The sequence below is a fragment of the Alosa pseudoharengus genome, unplaced genomic scaffold, assembly GCF_046254945.1.
Source record: "Alosa pseudoharengus isolate Yale_2024_CS ecotype anadromous, Long Island Sound unplaced genomic scaffold, YU_APseudo_1.1 YU_APseudo_1.1_scf_11, whole genome shotgun sequence".
Taxonomy (NCBI): domain Eukaryota; kingdom Metazoa; phylum Chordata; class Actinopteri; order Clupeiformes; family Clupeidae; genus Alosa; species Alosa pseudoharengus.
Genome location: NW_027468576.1, coordinates 13,418,811 through 13,431,184, shown reverse-complemented (window position 1 = coordinate 13,431,184; position 12,374 = coordinate 13,418,811). Strand labels below are relative to the sequence as shown.

At 47.2% G+C, this 12,374-nt stretch overlaps 1 protein-coding gene across 1 annotated transcript in view; it reads left to right on the top strand.

Annotated features, from left to right (window-relative positions):
* Positions 1 to 11,716, top strand: part of LOC143116754 (vitellogenin-like) — a 49,894-nt gene extending 38,178 nt beyond the window's left edge. The window contains exons 32-34 of the mRNA XM_076278044.1: positions 9,907 to 10,072; positions 11,330 to 11,491; positions 11,613 to 11,716. Coding sequence (XP_076134159.1) covers positions 9,907 to 10,072; positions 11,330 to 11,491; positions 11,613 to 11,716 — 432 coding nt within the window. The remainder of the gene's footprint in view (positions 1 to 9,906; positions 10,073 to 11,329; positions 11,492 to 11,612) is intronic.
* The last annotated feature ends 658 nt before the right edge of the window (positions 11,717 to 12,374 follow it).

The window sequence follows — 12,374 nt, the reverse complement described above, 5'->3', positions numbered from 1 at the left end:
TATCTAAACTAACCAAAGCTTGACTGAAACATTGTAAAACCATTGACATTGACAGGTCCTCCTCGGATACTGCTGAAAACTGCTGGTTTCATCTCAAGCACGCATGTATTATGAACGCACGTTTTTTTTGTTTTTTTTTATGTAGCCAGTCGCCGACATTCAAAAAAAATATGCGGCTATATTTCACAACTTTTGCGAAGTAGGCCTTCTGGGAAAGGCTGGCAAGCAAGCTGCTGACAGATATTACAGGTATTATAACTTAGACAGATATTTTTTTCCCTAGGCTAGGCCAGCAACACATGCTGTAAAGATTCAAACAGATCAACTTAACGTGTACAGTATTTCCTCCTGATTGCGAAAACGTTTGTTTTCTTTTTCTGTCAGTCCGTGGTTCCTTCATAAATTGGGCAGCAAATTATTAGACGAGTGACAGAAGCACTGCGCATAATTTGACCAGCAGTCTTCGCGTCCATAGTTTGTGAAACCATGCTGCATCCGAGCAAAGACCTAGATGCCTAGCGCAACTTCAAAAAGGAGGACAGATGAGCGTCCGGCTTGAGGCTGCGCCGGACGCCGGACAGAGCTTTTAAAATCCATATGTCCGGCCCAGTGGCGGAGCTAGGGGGTGGCTTAGGGGGCTTAAGCCCCGAATCTTTTTTTAGTGTTTTAAATTCCCGGCAATTCTTATTTCCAATATAACTTCCCCTCGGTTTCTCTATAAATGTCACAAAATGCTCTATTACTGAGGAAATATATCCCTTATTTTCAAAGCCCAATATTGAAAAATAATTTGACTTGCTACACGATCTATGCCAGGTCTCTGGGCTATCCGCTATGGTGATTTCAATGGTTAGATTGATTTGTTTAGATCCAGTGAAAATGCTGCCTTGACAACGCTACGTCATGGCTTCGGTGTTCCAAAAAGCCTCTGTCAGAAGTCTGTCACTTTTACAGTCTGTGATAAAGCAGTTTGTGTACATGTTGTTGAAACGTTATGGATATTAGAAAGTTTTTCAAAAGACCACCCAGCTCCGTTCAAGCAACAGCATCGCCCAGTGAACTGACGGATAGTGTTGTTTCAGGCAGGGGCGTAGATTTGCGTGGGGACCGAAGGACTTGTCCACACCAATGTCAAATTACGACTGAAATGTCCCCACCAATATTCAGGTTGATCTTGTAATGTGCAGTAGCCTATAAGGGTAAATCGCGCTGATTTGAAGTTACCTATAATAAATACCAGTGAGCCGCAGTCTCCTGCGCAGCATGCAGCGCTTCAGCTTTACTTCACTACAAGCATGAAATGCGTCCAAATTCACCCATTCTTCTCTGTTGAACTCCTCGAGAAGTAGGCTACTCATCACACATGTATAACATGAAAGAGCCTTTTCTCAGCTTTTAAACGGTGCTAGCTAGCCACTGTTTGCTGTGATAAACAGTTCGCGAGAAAAATAACTTCAAGAGATTTAATAATTATTCTCTGCGCCCATCTCCACATCCATTCGTCTTGGTTGAAATATATTAGGCCTACACACTCTTCACACAACACATGACAAACCATATATCAGAATAAACAGCAGACCTTACCGAACACAAAGGTGTAATGCATTCCCGTGTATAGTTAGCTGTTCCAGAGTAATCCGATTTTGAAATAAATTATAGCAAAATTCAACATGGTCTTTTGGCTGCATTTCTTAAAACTGAGCTGTGCTTACATCGCCTATATATCTGTAAATATTAGAATCACAGAATATACAGGCAGCTCACAGTGAAGAGTTTGTCAATGTAGCCTTAATGATTTCTTTTCACAAAATGCTAAGCATGCATGTATTTAAGTTTCTTAAAACTGAGCTGTGCTTAAATTTCACTAGAAGTCATTATTTAAGGGGTTATTTAAAAAAATGTTTTAAATGGGCTAAGCCCCGAATGTTTACAATGTCTGGCTCCGCCCCTGGTCCGGCCTAAATTCGAACGTATGGTCACCCTATCGCTAACTGGCTTATCAACTTTCTCCCGCTCATTCTACTGCTCATGTAGGCTACTTGCGTATCTCTCAGGCCTAGGCTACACCACGAAAACGTCAGGCATATTTGTACATATTATTAACGTTTTCACACCTTTATTAACCACACCTGTGAAAAACATCTTCACTCTGCAACCACTACACTTCCTCCCGTAGCCTTATATAGTCACTTATACAATTGCGTTTTAAAGAGACGTTTCACTCGCTCTCTTGCACTCGCTGGCAGTCCCATAGCCTATACGCAAATTTAATATCTCCCTTTCGAAAATTCAAGACAGCCCCGACAATTTAAGACTTTTTTTAGGCCTTAAAAACAGAAAGTTGTATTTAAGACTTTTTAAGGATCCGCGGGAACCCTGAATACACGGGGTAAACACATGAGGTACAACATAAAGAACACATCAACATGAATCATCTGCCCGAACCCGGCCCGACGTAAAACATAGGTTACGTTTTGACTGTTAAACCCTGACTTTATTTAGGTGAAGATTCAACACATTAGCGTGACAATTTACTTAAAACAGTGATTTTCTCCTCTGGCCTATCGTGACGGAAGAACCATGCCAACTTTGGATGCGGTTATCTTAGCGATACTTTTTGCAATACCCTCGATATACATATCGTTGGAAAGCTTAGTTTATGGCCGTTCATATGAGCACAATAACTTAATTTTGTAAATTTTACCAAAGCGACTGGTTTCGCCTTGCAAGGTCACATATTTCATCAGCACCTTGCATTTTGAGCATTGCACATAACCTGTAGAATTTCAATCAGAATCCAGCACCACTCCAAACACTTTCCAGACCTCTGATTTCCCCACTCCTGTAGCCTAGTAGCGACGGTGAATTCACCTGCGGCAAGTTTAGCCTACTTTTCACCAACTCCATCTTCTCCAGGCTAAAGGCGTGCACGCAGCGGCAGGTCTGCCCCTGCCCCTCTCCATGATGCACGTTGCACGCAGCAGCAGACTTTCTTTACGGTGATTAATAAATGTTTTTTTTTTTCACTGAGCAGAAAAGATTAAGCCCGAGGTCCGACCCGACCCGAGTCATTTGCTTATATTTTCGGCCCGAACCTGCAGGTCCCGTCGGGTTTGTCGGGCCGACCCGACCCGTTGAGAACTCTATCGACGGCTACCCGCTCCATGGGAGCCCCGACTGCGTATTGCTGCAGCGGAGCGTGCGAGCGTCGTGTGGGGCCCTTCTTCGCTGTGCAGGCGTCACAGCAGTGAACATGCAGTTCAACGTCCAGCCTGCATCCCAGCCAATAGAAGTGGCTTCTCAGCCGACGAAGAGCCACCCCCACTGCCCCATGTACCTGTTCCAGTACACGGGCTTGTAATCCAGCAGGAACCAGCAACTGGAAAATGTCAGATTGTCTATCGGGAGCTCGCCAGTGTCTATACAACAGTCCTTGACGTGCTACTATTTCCGGCCACTGTGAATAAATCGCTTTGTTCTCTGGATCGAGTGCTGATATGTGGCGGTCGCTGACTGGCTTCGATACATGACCACAATCGGCTGAGTGTGGCGTCCTCCGATTGCGCCTTCCAGATCTCCTCCCTTGACATCATGTCTACCGGCGACTGCGCGTCCATGGCCCCAGCTGCCGCTCTGCAGTGCTGCGTTATGGCGTTGGGCTGCAGTGCGCTGTCTCCAGTCTCTCGATCACTATAGCTGGTAGCGGAAGGCGGCGAGACGACCTCGAGGTGCTGCTGGCGAGCGTTGACTCCCTCGCTGGCGTGAAGCTGGCGAGCTGTGGCTCTCTTGATGGCGTGAAGCTGGCGAGCAGTGGCTCTCTTGATGGCGTGGCGCTGGCGAGCGTTAAGTCTCTCGCTGGCGTGCTGCTGGTGAGCGTTGGCCCCCTCACTGGCGTGCTGTTGGCGAGCGTTGACCCTCTCATTGGCGCGACGCTGGCGAGCGTTGAAAACAGCGACTCTCTCTCTCTCTGCCAGCGGTGATGCAGCCTGTAGCCGACGAGCGGGCTCCGGTTGAGCCGCGGCCAGGCTCCTCTCCTCCCTCCGGTGGCAGTGCTGGCACTGGTCTGCTGCACACGGACGCCTGGACAGGGCGTCCGCGTTGCCATGAAGGTGACCCGCCCGGTGTCGAATCTCCATGTCGTAGTCCTGGAGCGCCTCCAGCCAGCGAGCCAGCTGGCCCTCTGGTTCTTTGAAGTTCAGCAGCCAGGTGAGCGATGCATGGTCCGTTCTCAGCAGGAACCATTTGGCGTAGAGGTAGGTTCGGAAATGGCGCACTGCCACCACCACAGCCAACAGTTCTCTGCGGGTCACGCAGTAATTCTTCTCCGCTCGGTCCAGTGAGCGGCTGAAGTATGCGACCACCTGCTCGCCCTGCTCGCCTGCTTGAGAGAGAACGGCGCCGACGCCCACGTCGCTGGCGTCGGTGTCCAGGATGAACGGCAGTTGAGGGTCAGGGAAAGCGAGGACTGGGGCCTCACATAGCGCCCTCCGCAGCCGCCGGAATGCCGCGTCGCACTCTCGCGTCCACTCGAAGAGCTGGCCTTTGTGCGTCAATCGATGCAGCGGGCTGGCGACTGTAGCAAAGTCCCGGATGAAACGCCGGTAATATGACGCCAGGCCCAGGAAGCTCCGCAGCTCAGCACCATCGCACGGAACAGGCCAACGTCTCACCGTCTCCACCTTAGCTGGGTCGGTGGCCACTCCGTCGGCCCCCACGACATGGCCCAGGAACCCGGTTTGCCTCCGAAACAGGTGGCACTTTTTCGGGTGTCGAACACCTTCTCCAGATGTCCTATGGCACCGGTGAAGTCTGTTGCATGACACAGGATGTCGTCCAGGTAAACCACGCAGCATGTTCGTGGAATGCCCGCCAGGACACGCTCCATCAGCCGCTCAAAGTTCGCTGGCCCGTTGCATAGGCCGACCGGAAGTACCCGGAACTGCCACAGCCCTTGCCCGATGGTAAACGCTGTCTTCGGCCGAGCTTCCGGGGCTAGCTCAATCTGCCAGTAGCCACTGCGTAAGTCCAGCGAGCTAAACCAGCAGGAGCCGGCAATGCTGTCCAGCGCATCGTCAATGCGGAGGAGCGGGTAGGAGTCTTTCCGGGTTACCTGGTTGACCTCGTCGCGCCAGCTCTCCGCACTTCATGCTCTGTTTTCCCCACCGTGTGCAACACTACGCTGCTCGTCCCCAAGTGTAGTGTGAACCGGGAAATGTCCACCACAGCCCCCCATTTCTCTAGCACGTCCAGGCCGAGAATGCAATCATCCTGAATGCTAGCCAACCAAAGCTGGCGGCTCGCCGTCTCACCGTTGATGCACACGCACACCACTTTTTGTCCATACAGTTCGCTCTCCGGTAAGTGTTGTGATGCGCGTTTGTCTTTTCCCAGCCTCTGGGTCAGGCTACCAGCGTGCCAGGTAAGAGACCGGGGCGCACAAGCGAGATAGTGGAGCCAGTATCAATCAAGGCGCGACACCGAGTCCCGTCTAGCGTGCAGTCCACATACAGTCCTCTGGTTTGGCCGAGCCGGCCCAGCCGATATGCAATCCATAGCCCCTCCCGCCGTGCCACCTTCTTCTAGTAACTGGGGCGCGAGCGTGAGGGGTGCCGGGACTGGGCAGTACCACACGATGTGTCCCGGCTCGCCACACCGGTGGCATCCGTCTCCGCTGTCCGGCCTCTTCCACTCGCGTGGGCGGCGTTGTGGTGGCTGTGCCGTGGTCTGCCGTGTCACCTCCAGTTCCTCCCCGTCTTCCTCCATCGATGTCTGGCGTACACAATGTCTCGACTCTGTTGTGCGGAAGATGTTTTCCACCTGTTCGGCTTCCGCAAGGGCTGCGGACAGCGAGCTGGGGGCGCTCAGGCGAAAGTGTTCTTTTAGCCGCTCTGGGTGGATGCCTCGCACGAACGCTTCCAGTGCCATCTCTTCATGTAGACTCTGGCTGTACGTTGGGTAGCCCCACCGGGCATACAGCTGCAGGTCAGCCGCGAACTTGCCCAGTCTCTCGTCCTTGTGTCGCCGTCTGGAAGCGATTGCGGTCCAGCTTACTTGCTCCGCCGGTGGCAGGTCTTCTAATACTTGTAGCGCTTCCCCCTCCAGAGCCAACGCCACCTGTACGCCCGTTCTCTCCGCCGACCAGCCATTCAGCTCGGCTGCCAGCCAGACCTGTACCAGGTATGTCGCCAGCGGCCTTTTGCCATTGTAGTGGGGCAACTTTACGCTGGGGCGCCCTTCTACCATCGCCGTCGCACCGGGGACCGGCCGGTTTCCATCGCTCCCGTGTGGAGCGGGTTCAAGTGGCGGGATGCTGCCATCAGCCCGGTTCGTTTCCTCCTGTGGCCGGGGGCGGATCTCTTCATCAAGGTCACGCTACAGGCTGGATCCGTCTGCTGGGCCCAGCAGGTGGCCATGGGCGAGCGCGCTGTCAAAGAGCCGTCTTGGCAGGAAACTCATCATCGCCAGGGCATCAGTTGCAGCTTTCTCCCCCCGTCCAGTAGGGGTCGTCATCCCACTTCTGACACCAATGTAACAAACTGCGAAGTTGTCTCAGAATGGTTTTATTGGTTACGCACCAAAACACACGAACGTCATTACACAGGCAACACAAGGGAGGTCAATTAAACAAGCACGATACACAAACAGGGTGTAGTCACATACAATACACGGGGTAAACACATGAGGTACAACATAAAGAAAGACTATACCAGCATGATACATACATGACAAGGTAAACACAATTACACTAAAACCAACATCAACATTACACACACACACATACACTGCACAGCATTATGGGAGTTCAGTCATGAACCAGCTAGGTTCAGTTCACTACAATACTCAAAGCATACCTGAAGCCGGGGAAATGCGGGGGGAATGCGCCTGGGATGGCTTCTGTAGTAGCATCGCAAATGAGAGAAAATTTAGAAAATTCCACAGACAGGGGGTGCTCTTGAACCCTCTCACCGTCTCTGAAAGCATAACCGTGGCTCAACAGGTAGATCTATAGATAGGCTAAACTCATTTTTCAGGCATCTGACCGACCGGGTTGACACTTCAGTGTAGTGTTGTCACGATACCAAAATTATGACTTCGATACGATACCTGCCATAAATATCACGATGCTCGATACTGAAACGATACTACGGCGAAATCCTAAGATATCTGGAAAAGAAAGGACTCGTAGGCTACCTCCTCCAAGTGTATTGAATCATTTGTGTTGAATTCGGTGCACTTTTGTAGTGTGCAGGTCAACTCTGGGTTCTAAACTTCCTACATAATTATCATTTTTTATAGTCAGTAAAATAGTAGGCCTACTTTGTGTGATTAAGTCCTTTATTGTTTGTTATAGTTCATTTACATTGTGTTGTTTTGGCAATAAAGTAGCTTTAAATAGCCAAACTAGGCTAGATCAAGGTCAGTGTTGAAATTACTGCATGCAAATCACTGAATGCTATGCAGAGGGGCCTAATCTTTAGGCCATCTGATGTACAGTATAGGCTACCCTAGGCCTTCCCGTGTTCATGGGATTTTTTTGACAGTTGCAAAGGTAAAAATGTGAGGATTGTCTTCTTTGCGCCCAGTGTACAAGTACGACATTCCAACCACTCAGGTCTTCGTCAGATAGGCCTACACCATTAGCCTACCTGTTGCAATATATCTGTGTGCATTCCTACATTAGCCTACATCTATTTCTTTGATAACATGATTTGCTACCACGTAACAATAAGCCGCTATTATTATTAGGACTCAACACGCTTTGGTGGTATTATATGCCGTGGGCTTTAATTAGCGCATTTCGGGTATCCTATCTTACATCTGGCCAATAATTATTAAACAAATTGCAGTCTACATGCCATGACAAATATTACCAGTAGTACTGACCGAACATGAAATAGATTGTTTACAAGTTATGGTAATGTTATTCTGGCGTGAACATTGCGCTTTCATCACGTTAGCACCCTATGATTACAGCTCGTTATGTCTCGTCAAAATGATTACAGCTCGTTATGTCTCGTCAAAATGCATTGATGAAGGAAGGTTCGCAGACATCCCAAGTCTCCCGGAAGTTCCGGGAGTCTCCCGTATATTGATAGCGGCTCCCTGACGCCCGCAAATTAGATAAAATCTCCTGGAATCTAGAGTGAGCGATCAAGAGCGAGCATTCGAGACCGCGTGTGCATCTGAGTGTAGCGCTCACACGACGGGGGAGAGAGAGAGAGAGAGAGGGGTGGTGCGTGTGTGCCTGAGCGCATCCAAGAGAGAGAGAGCATCCTGATTGGCCTGTTTCGCTAAATCAACCAATCAGTTTTCAGTGTAGGCGGGCTTTAATTGATCTCTTTTCTCCCGAACTTAATTAATCAATTCAGTGTATGAATAAGAGCGTCATAGCAGAGTCAGTGCCTCAAAAAAAACGAAAATGTAGGCTACCCTTGTCTCATAAGAGTAAAAAATAATGATAGGCCTAGTCTTGCACGCTGCCCTGTTTGTAACAGTGACTTTAGCATTGCCCATGCCAGGTGAAATGATTGCAAAAGACATGTTGAGGTGAGTTTAAGTGCCAATTAATGTGCATATTATTCAGGCCTATAGCCTAGATGGCTAGTTGCCAAGGCTACATGAAAACACCAAACTACCAAAATCTAAATATTTTCTATCTATAGGCCCTTCCTTATTTGGTGTAGGCCGACTGACTAGGCTAAAGTTTTTTTTTTTTTTTTTTTTTTTGGGGGGGGGTCGTGATACCTCCCTGAAATGACTTTTTGCAGGTTGGGATGTCTGGGTTCGCTTTATCCCAGAGAACCATATACTCGTTTCACTTAGGCTAGACTAAAACAGAAGAGAAGAACTTGGCACTAACCATGTAGTCGTGTTTTCTATAGCATATTCGTTAACCTGTCGTTTTTTGAACTCTTTAAAAATGTTGGGATATGTCTGCGAGGTGTTTAGCCAAGTTCCATGCATAGCCTACTGCTTTTAAATGACTTTGAAACATATTTTTCAAACGGGCCTGTGTGTACCTGATGGCTTGCCTTCACTATTCGCGATGTATCCAAAATAGTTGCAGATTTCACTTCACTTCACTTTTGTTTTATCCACAAGGCCAAGGACTGTCGGCAAATAACTATGTTGACGTTGGCTGCGCACTCACTCACTCAGAGCTGCCTGCTTGACACGCCCACTTGCCTAGATGCGTGCAAGGAGCAGTGAGAGCAGCAGTTCACACAAACACAGAACGTTATTATTTTAATAAAGTATCGATTCTAAAAACGTCGAAAATCGTATCGTTTTTTGCGTGAAGGCATCGTGATACCTTTTTAGTATCGATACACCGTGCAACACTACTTCAGTGTGAGAAATCGGGGGTGTGGCGTGTGAGTGTGTGAAACTAATCAAATGCGTGTTGGCACCTATGCCGGACGTGGTCGTTCTTCCTCCTTGGGTTTGGGTGCCAGACTGCGATGAGCCCTGTCGATCTCTGGATCTTCTTCTTGACTGTCCAATGTAGACTGTATTAAATTCAATTTAGATTCCAAAATTTGGAATGATGATTTAAACTCAGCAGATATCCTAGCAGTATGTTGGTTAAGCAGGTCTGCTATGCTAGCCATGGTCAGGCTAATCTCCCCAGTGTCCTTTTTTGAGCTTTTCCCGTGTTTCGACGTCATATTACTATTCGTTTAGTATGCAAAATAAAAATGTATAAAATGCAAATATTACTCGTATAGGTAGGTTTAGTATAAAAGTTTTGAAAGATTTCGTGGGAGGCTGCGGTCCTAACTTCTACTCCATTTGCCCGCCAACCGGAACTCTGGATGCCCCTATTTTAGTAAGAACCAACTTATTGAAATAAACTTTAATACTTAATTTAATACTTAAAGACTAAAATAAACTGTTATCCTTTAGGTCAATGTTGCAGACTGGATGAAGGGCCAGACTTGTGGTGTTTGTGGTAAAGCTGATGGAGAGACCAGACAGGAGTACTCCACACCCAGCGGCTACCAGACCAAGAGCTCCGTCAGCTTCGCCCACTCCTGGGTGCTTCCCGCTGAGAGCTGCCGCGACAGCACACGTGAGAAAGAAGTTCTCTTTAGGGTTGTGCCGATAGACGATATCATCGTCCATCGTGATGATTGACAGGCATCACGATGGAAAGCAACCATCGTGATGGCACGCCCCCACATGCCAGTCACTAATTCCTGCTGTAACAGGCTAAAACATAAAAAAAAACTTTCCCTGAAAATGAAATTGAGCCTACTTTAAAGGCTGTCAACCAAACAGTTATCACGTATTAGTCTACCATCTTGTAAAATAAAAGACGTATTAGTCTACCCTCTTATTCAAATAATTCCTGACTGTGACGTGAATGTGTAGCCTAATTGTCTTTTTGTACCCTACATGTCTCGCAAGCCTATAGCCTACATTGGACTTAATAGGTAGCCTAATGTTTTAGCAGAAAATATAGATTTATTATTGTTAGGCTACGACTAGGACATTCTAGCGCTCAAATATTTTTGCAAGGCTACAGCGAGCGCCAAATGCGTCCTTCTCCTCTGTGTTAAAATAAACCATTTCTTTAGTTAATTATAGGATCAGAAGGTAGCCTATTCGTCTTTCACTGTATGGCTTGTATTTCATGCATTTAGCAAAAGTCCCAGACAGCAGCGGAGTGGTAATCGGGATTCGTTATTTGTAAAAGTGTTTTTACTTTGCCCTCCTATATATAGCCTGGACTGCGCGATCGCAGCCCTTTACTTTCACTTCCCGCCGCCCTCATAGTCAGCATAGACGGTAGCCTGATAACGTGGGATGCTGCATAGTACCAAGATTTTAAATGAGTGACCACGATAGTAGTCTTAAGTAGCTTTTTTGCTGGGCCCAGCAAAGGCTGGCAATGTGTAATATTCCGCTGGTCGGTGCACACGCAAGTGTTCAGATTGATTGTCTATCCGTCTTTCACAACAATTTTCTTGGAGCAGATCTTCCACACAACTTCGGTAGCCTGGTCAGTATGTCTCTCTTAGCTGTCCACTTTCATCAGGCCGTATAGCCTATATAATATATTTTTTATTTTTTTATGGAGAACATTATAAATGTATTTCTGTACAGACATAGGCTATAGGCTAATTAATTAGTGTTTACCACACTACCCCCCCCCCCCCCCCCCCCCCCACGATATCATCGTCCATCACGATGTTTTACTGTACACATCGTCAAATGCCAATTTAGGCGACATCGCCCAACCCTAGTTCTCTTCCTACACAATCTCATCTCATCTTCTCACCTTTAAGTTCTCCAACTCTCTGGGTTGTCTTTTGTACTTTTGCAGAATGCCACATGAAGCTTGAATCTGTCAAGCTGGAGAAGCAGCCGATTGTGGATGGCCAGGAGTCTAAATGCTACTCTGTGGAGCCAGTGCTGCGTTGTCTGCCTGGTTGCCTCCCTGTAAGAACCATGCCCGTCACCATTGGATTCCACTGTCTGCCCACCCGTGAGTATTTGGTTCTGTCTCGGATTATTGGGACTTTCTGGTTTTCATGTCAATGGAATGTCTGCTACTTAAATATACCCTGTGAAATTGAAGGTTTATCTCGTGTTCTTCTCCTCTTTAGATTCCAGCTCTGTGGATCTGAGCAACATCTCTGAGAAGAGTGTGGACCTGAGGGAGACTGCAGAGGCACATATGGCCTGCCAGTGCAATGCAGAATGTGCATAGAGAAATCACTATTATGATGTCCAACATTTGTTTTAAGGTGTAAGCATTAACATTAAAATTATCTTTTGCGCTACATTTTTGTCTATGTTTTTTCTTTATTATGCACTTATATCTAGAATTCAGAATTCATATTTGTGCTTGTGTGTGTGATGGAGATAGAGCAATAAAGGTTTCAGCACAAAGGTTTCAGCACATTCTCCAGTGCAATTTGTGTAATAAACACAGACTTACTTTTAGACACAACAGAATAAATAGTGGGGCCTGGAAAAAAATCCTAAAAGGCTGAATAAATGACATTGCTCTTCAATTAGAAATCGATATCATTTTTCTTTTTTTTTGTTTTGGTTAAACCCTTAGTGGCCGATGGCCGCAAATTGCATCCAAATGCACACCCCTTCTTCTCACAGTACGTTTCCACACTGTGACATTTTGTTTCACTCTCATTAAGGTTGAATGGAGGTGAAATGAGAGTGAATTGCCAAGGCAAGGGAAACAAAATTGTATAGGTCGTTGTTAGGCGTTGTTGTTGTAAGTCAAGTCAAGTTTATTTATATAGCACATTTTATACACAGAGGTCATTAAATGTGCTTTACATAAACAAAAGCAAACAGTAATATCAAATAAAAGCATAAAAGAGCAATAGTGAAAGAATAGTTTA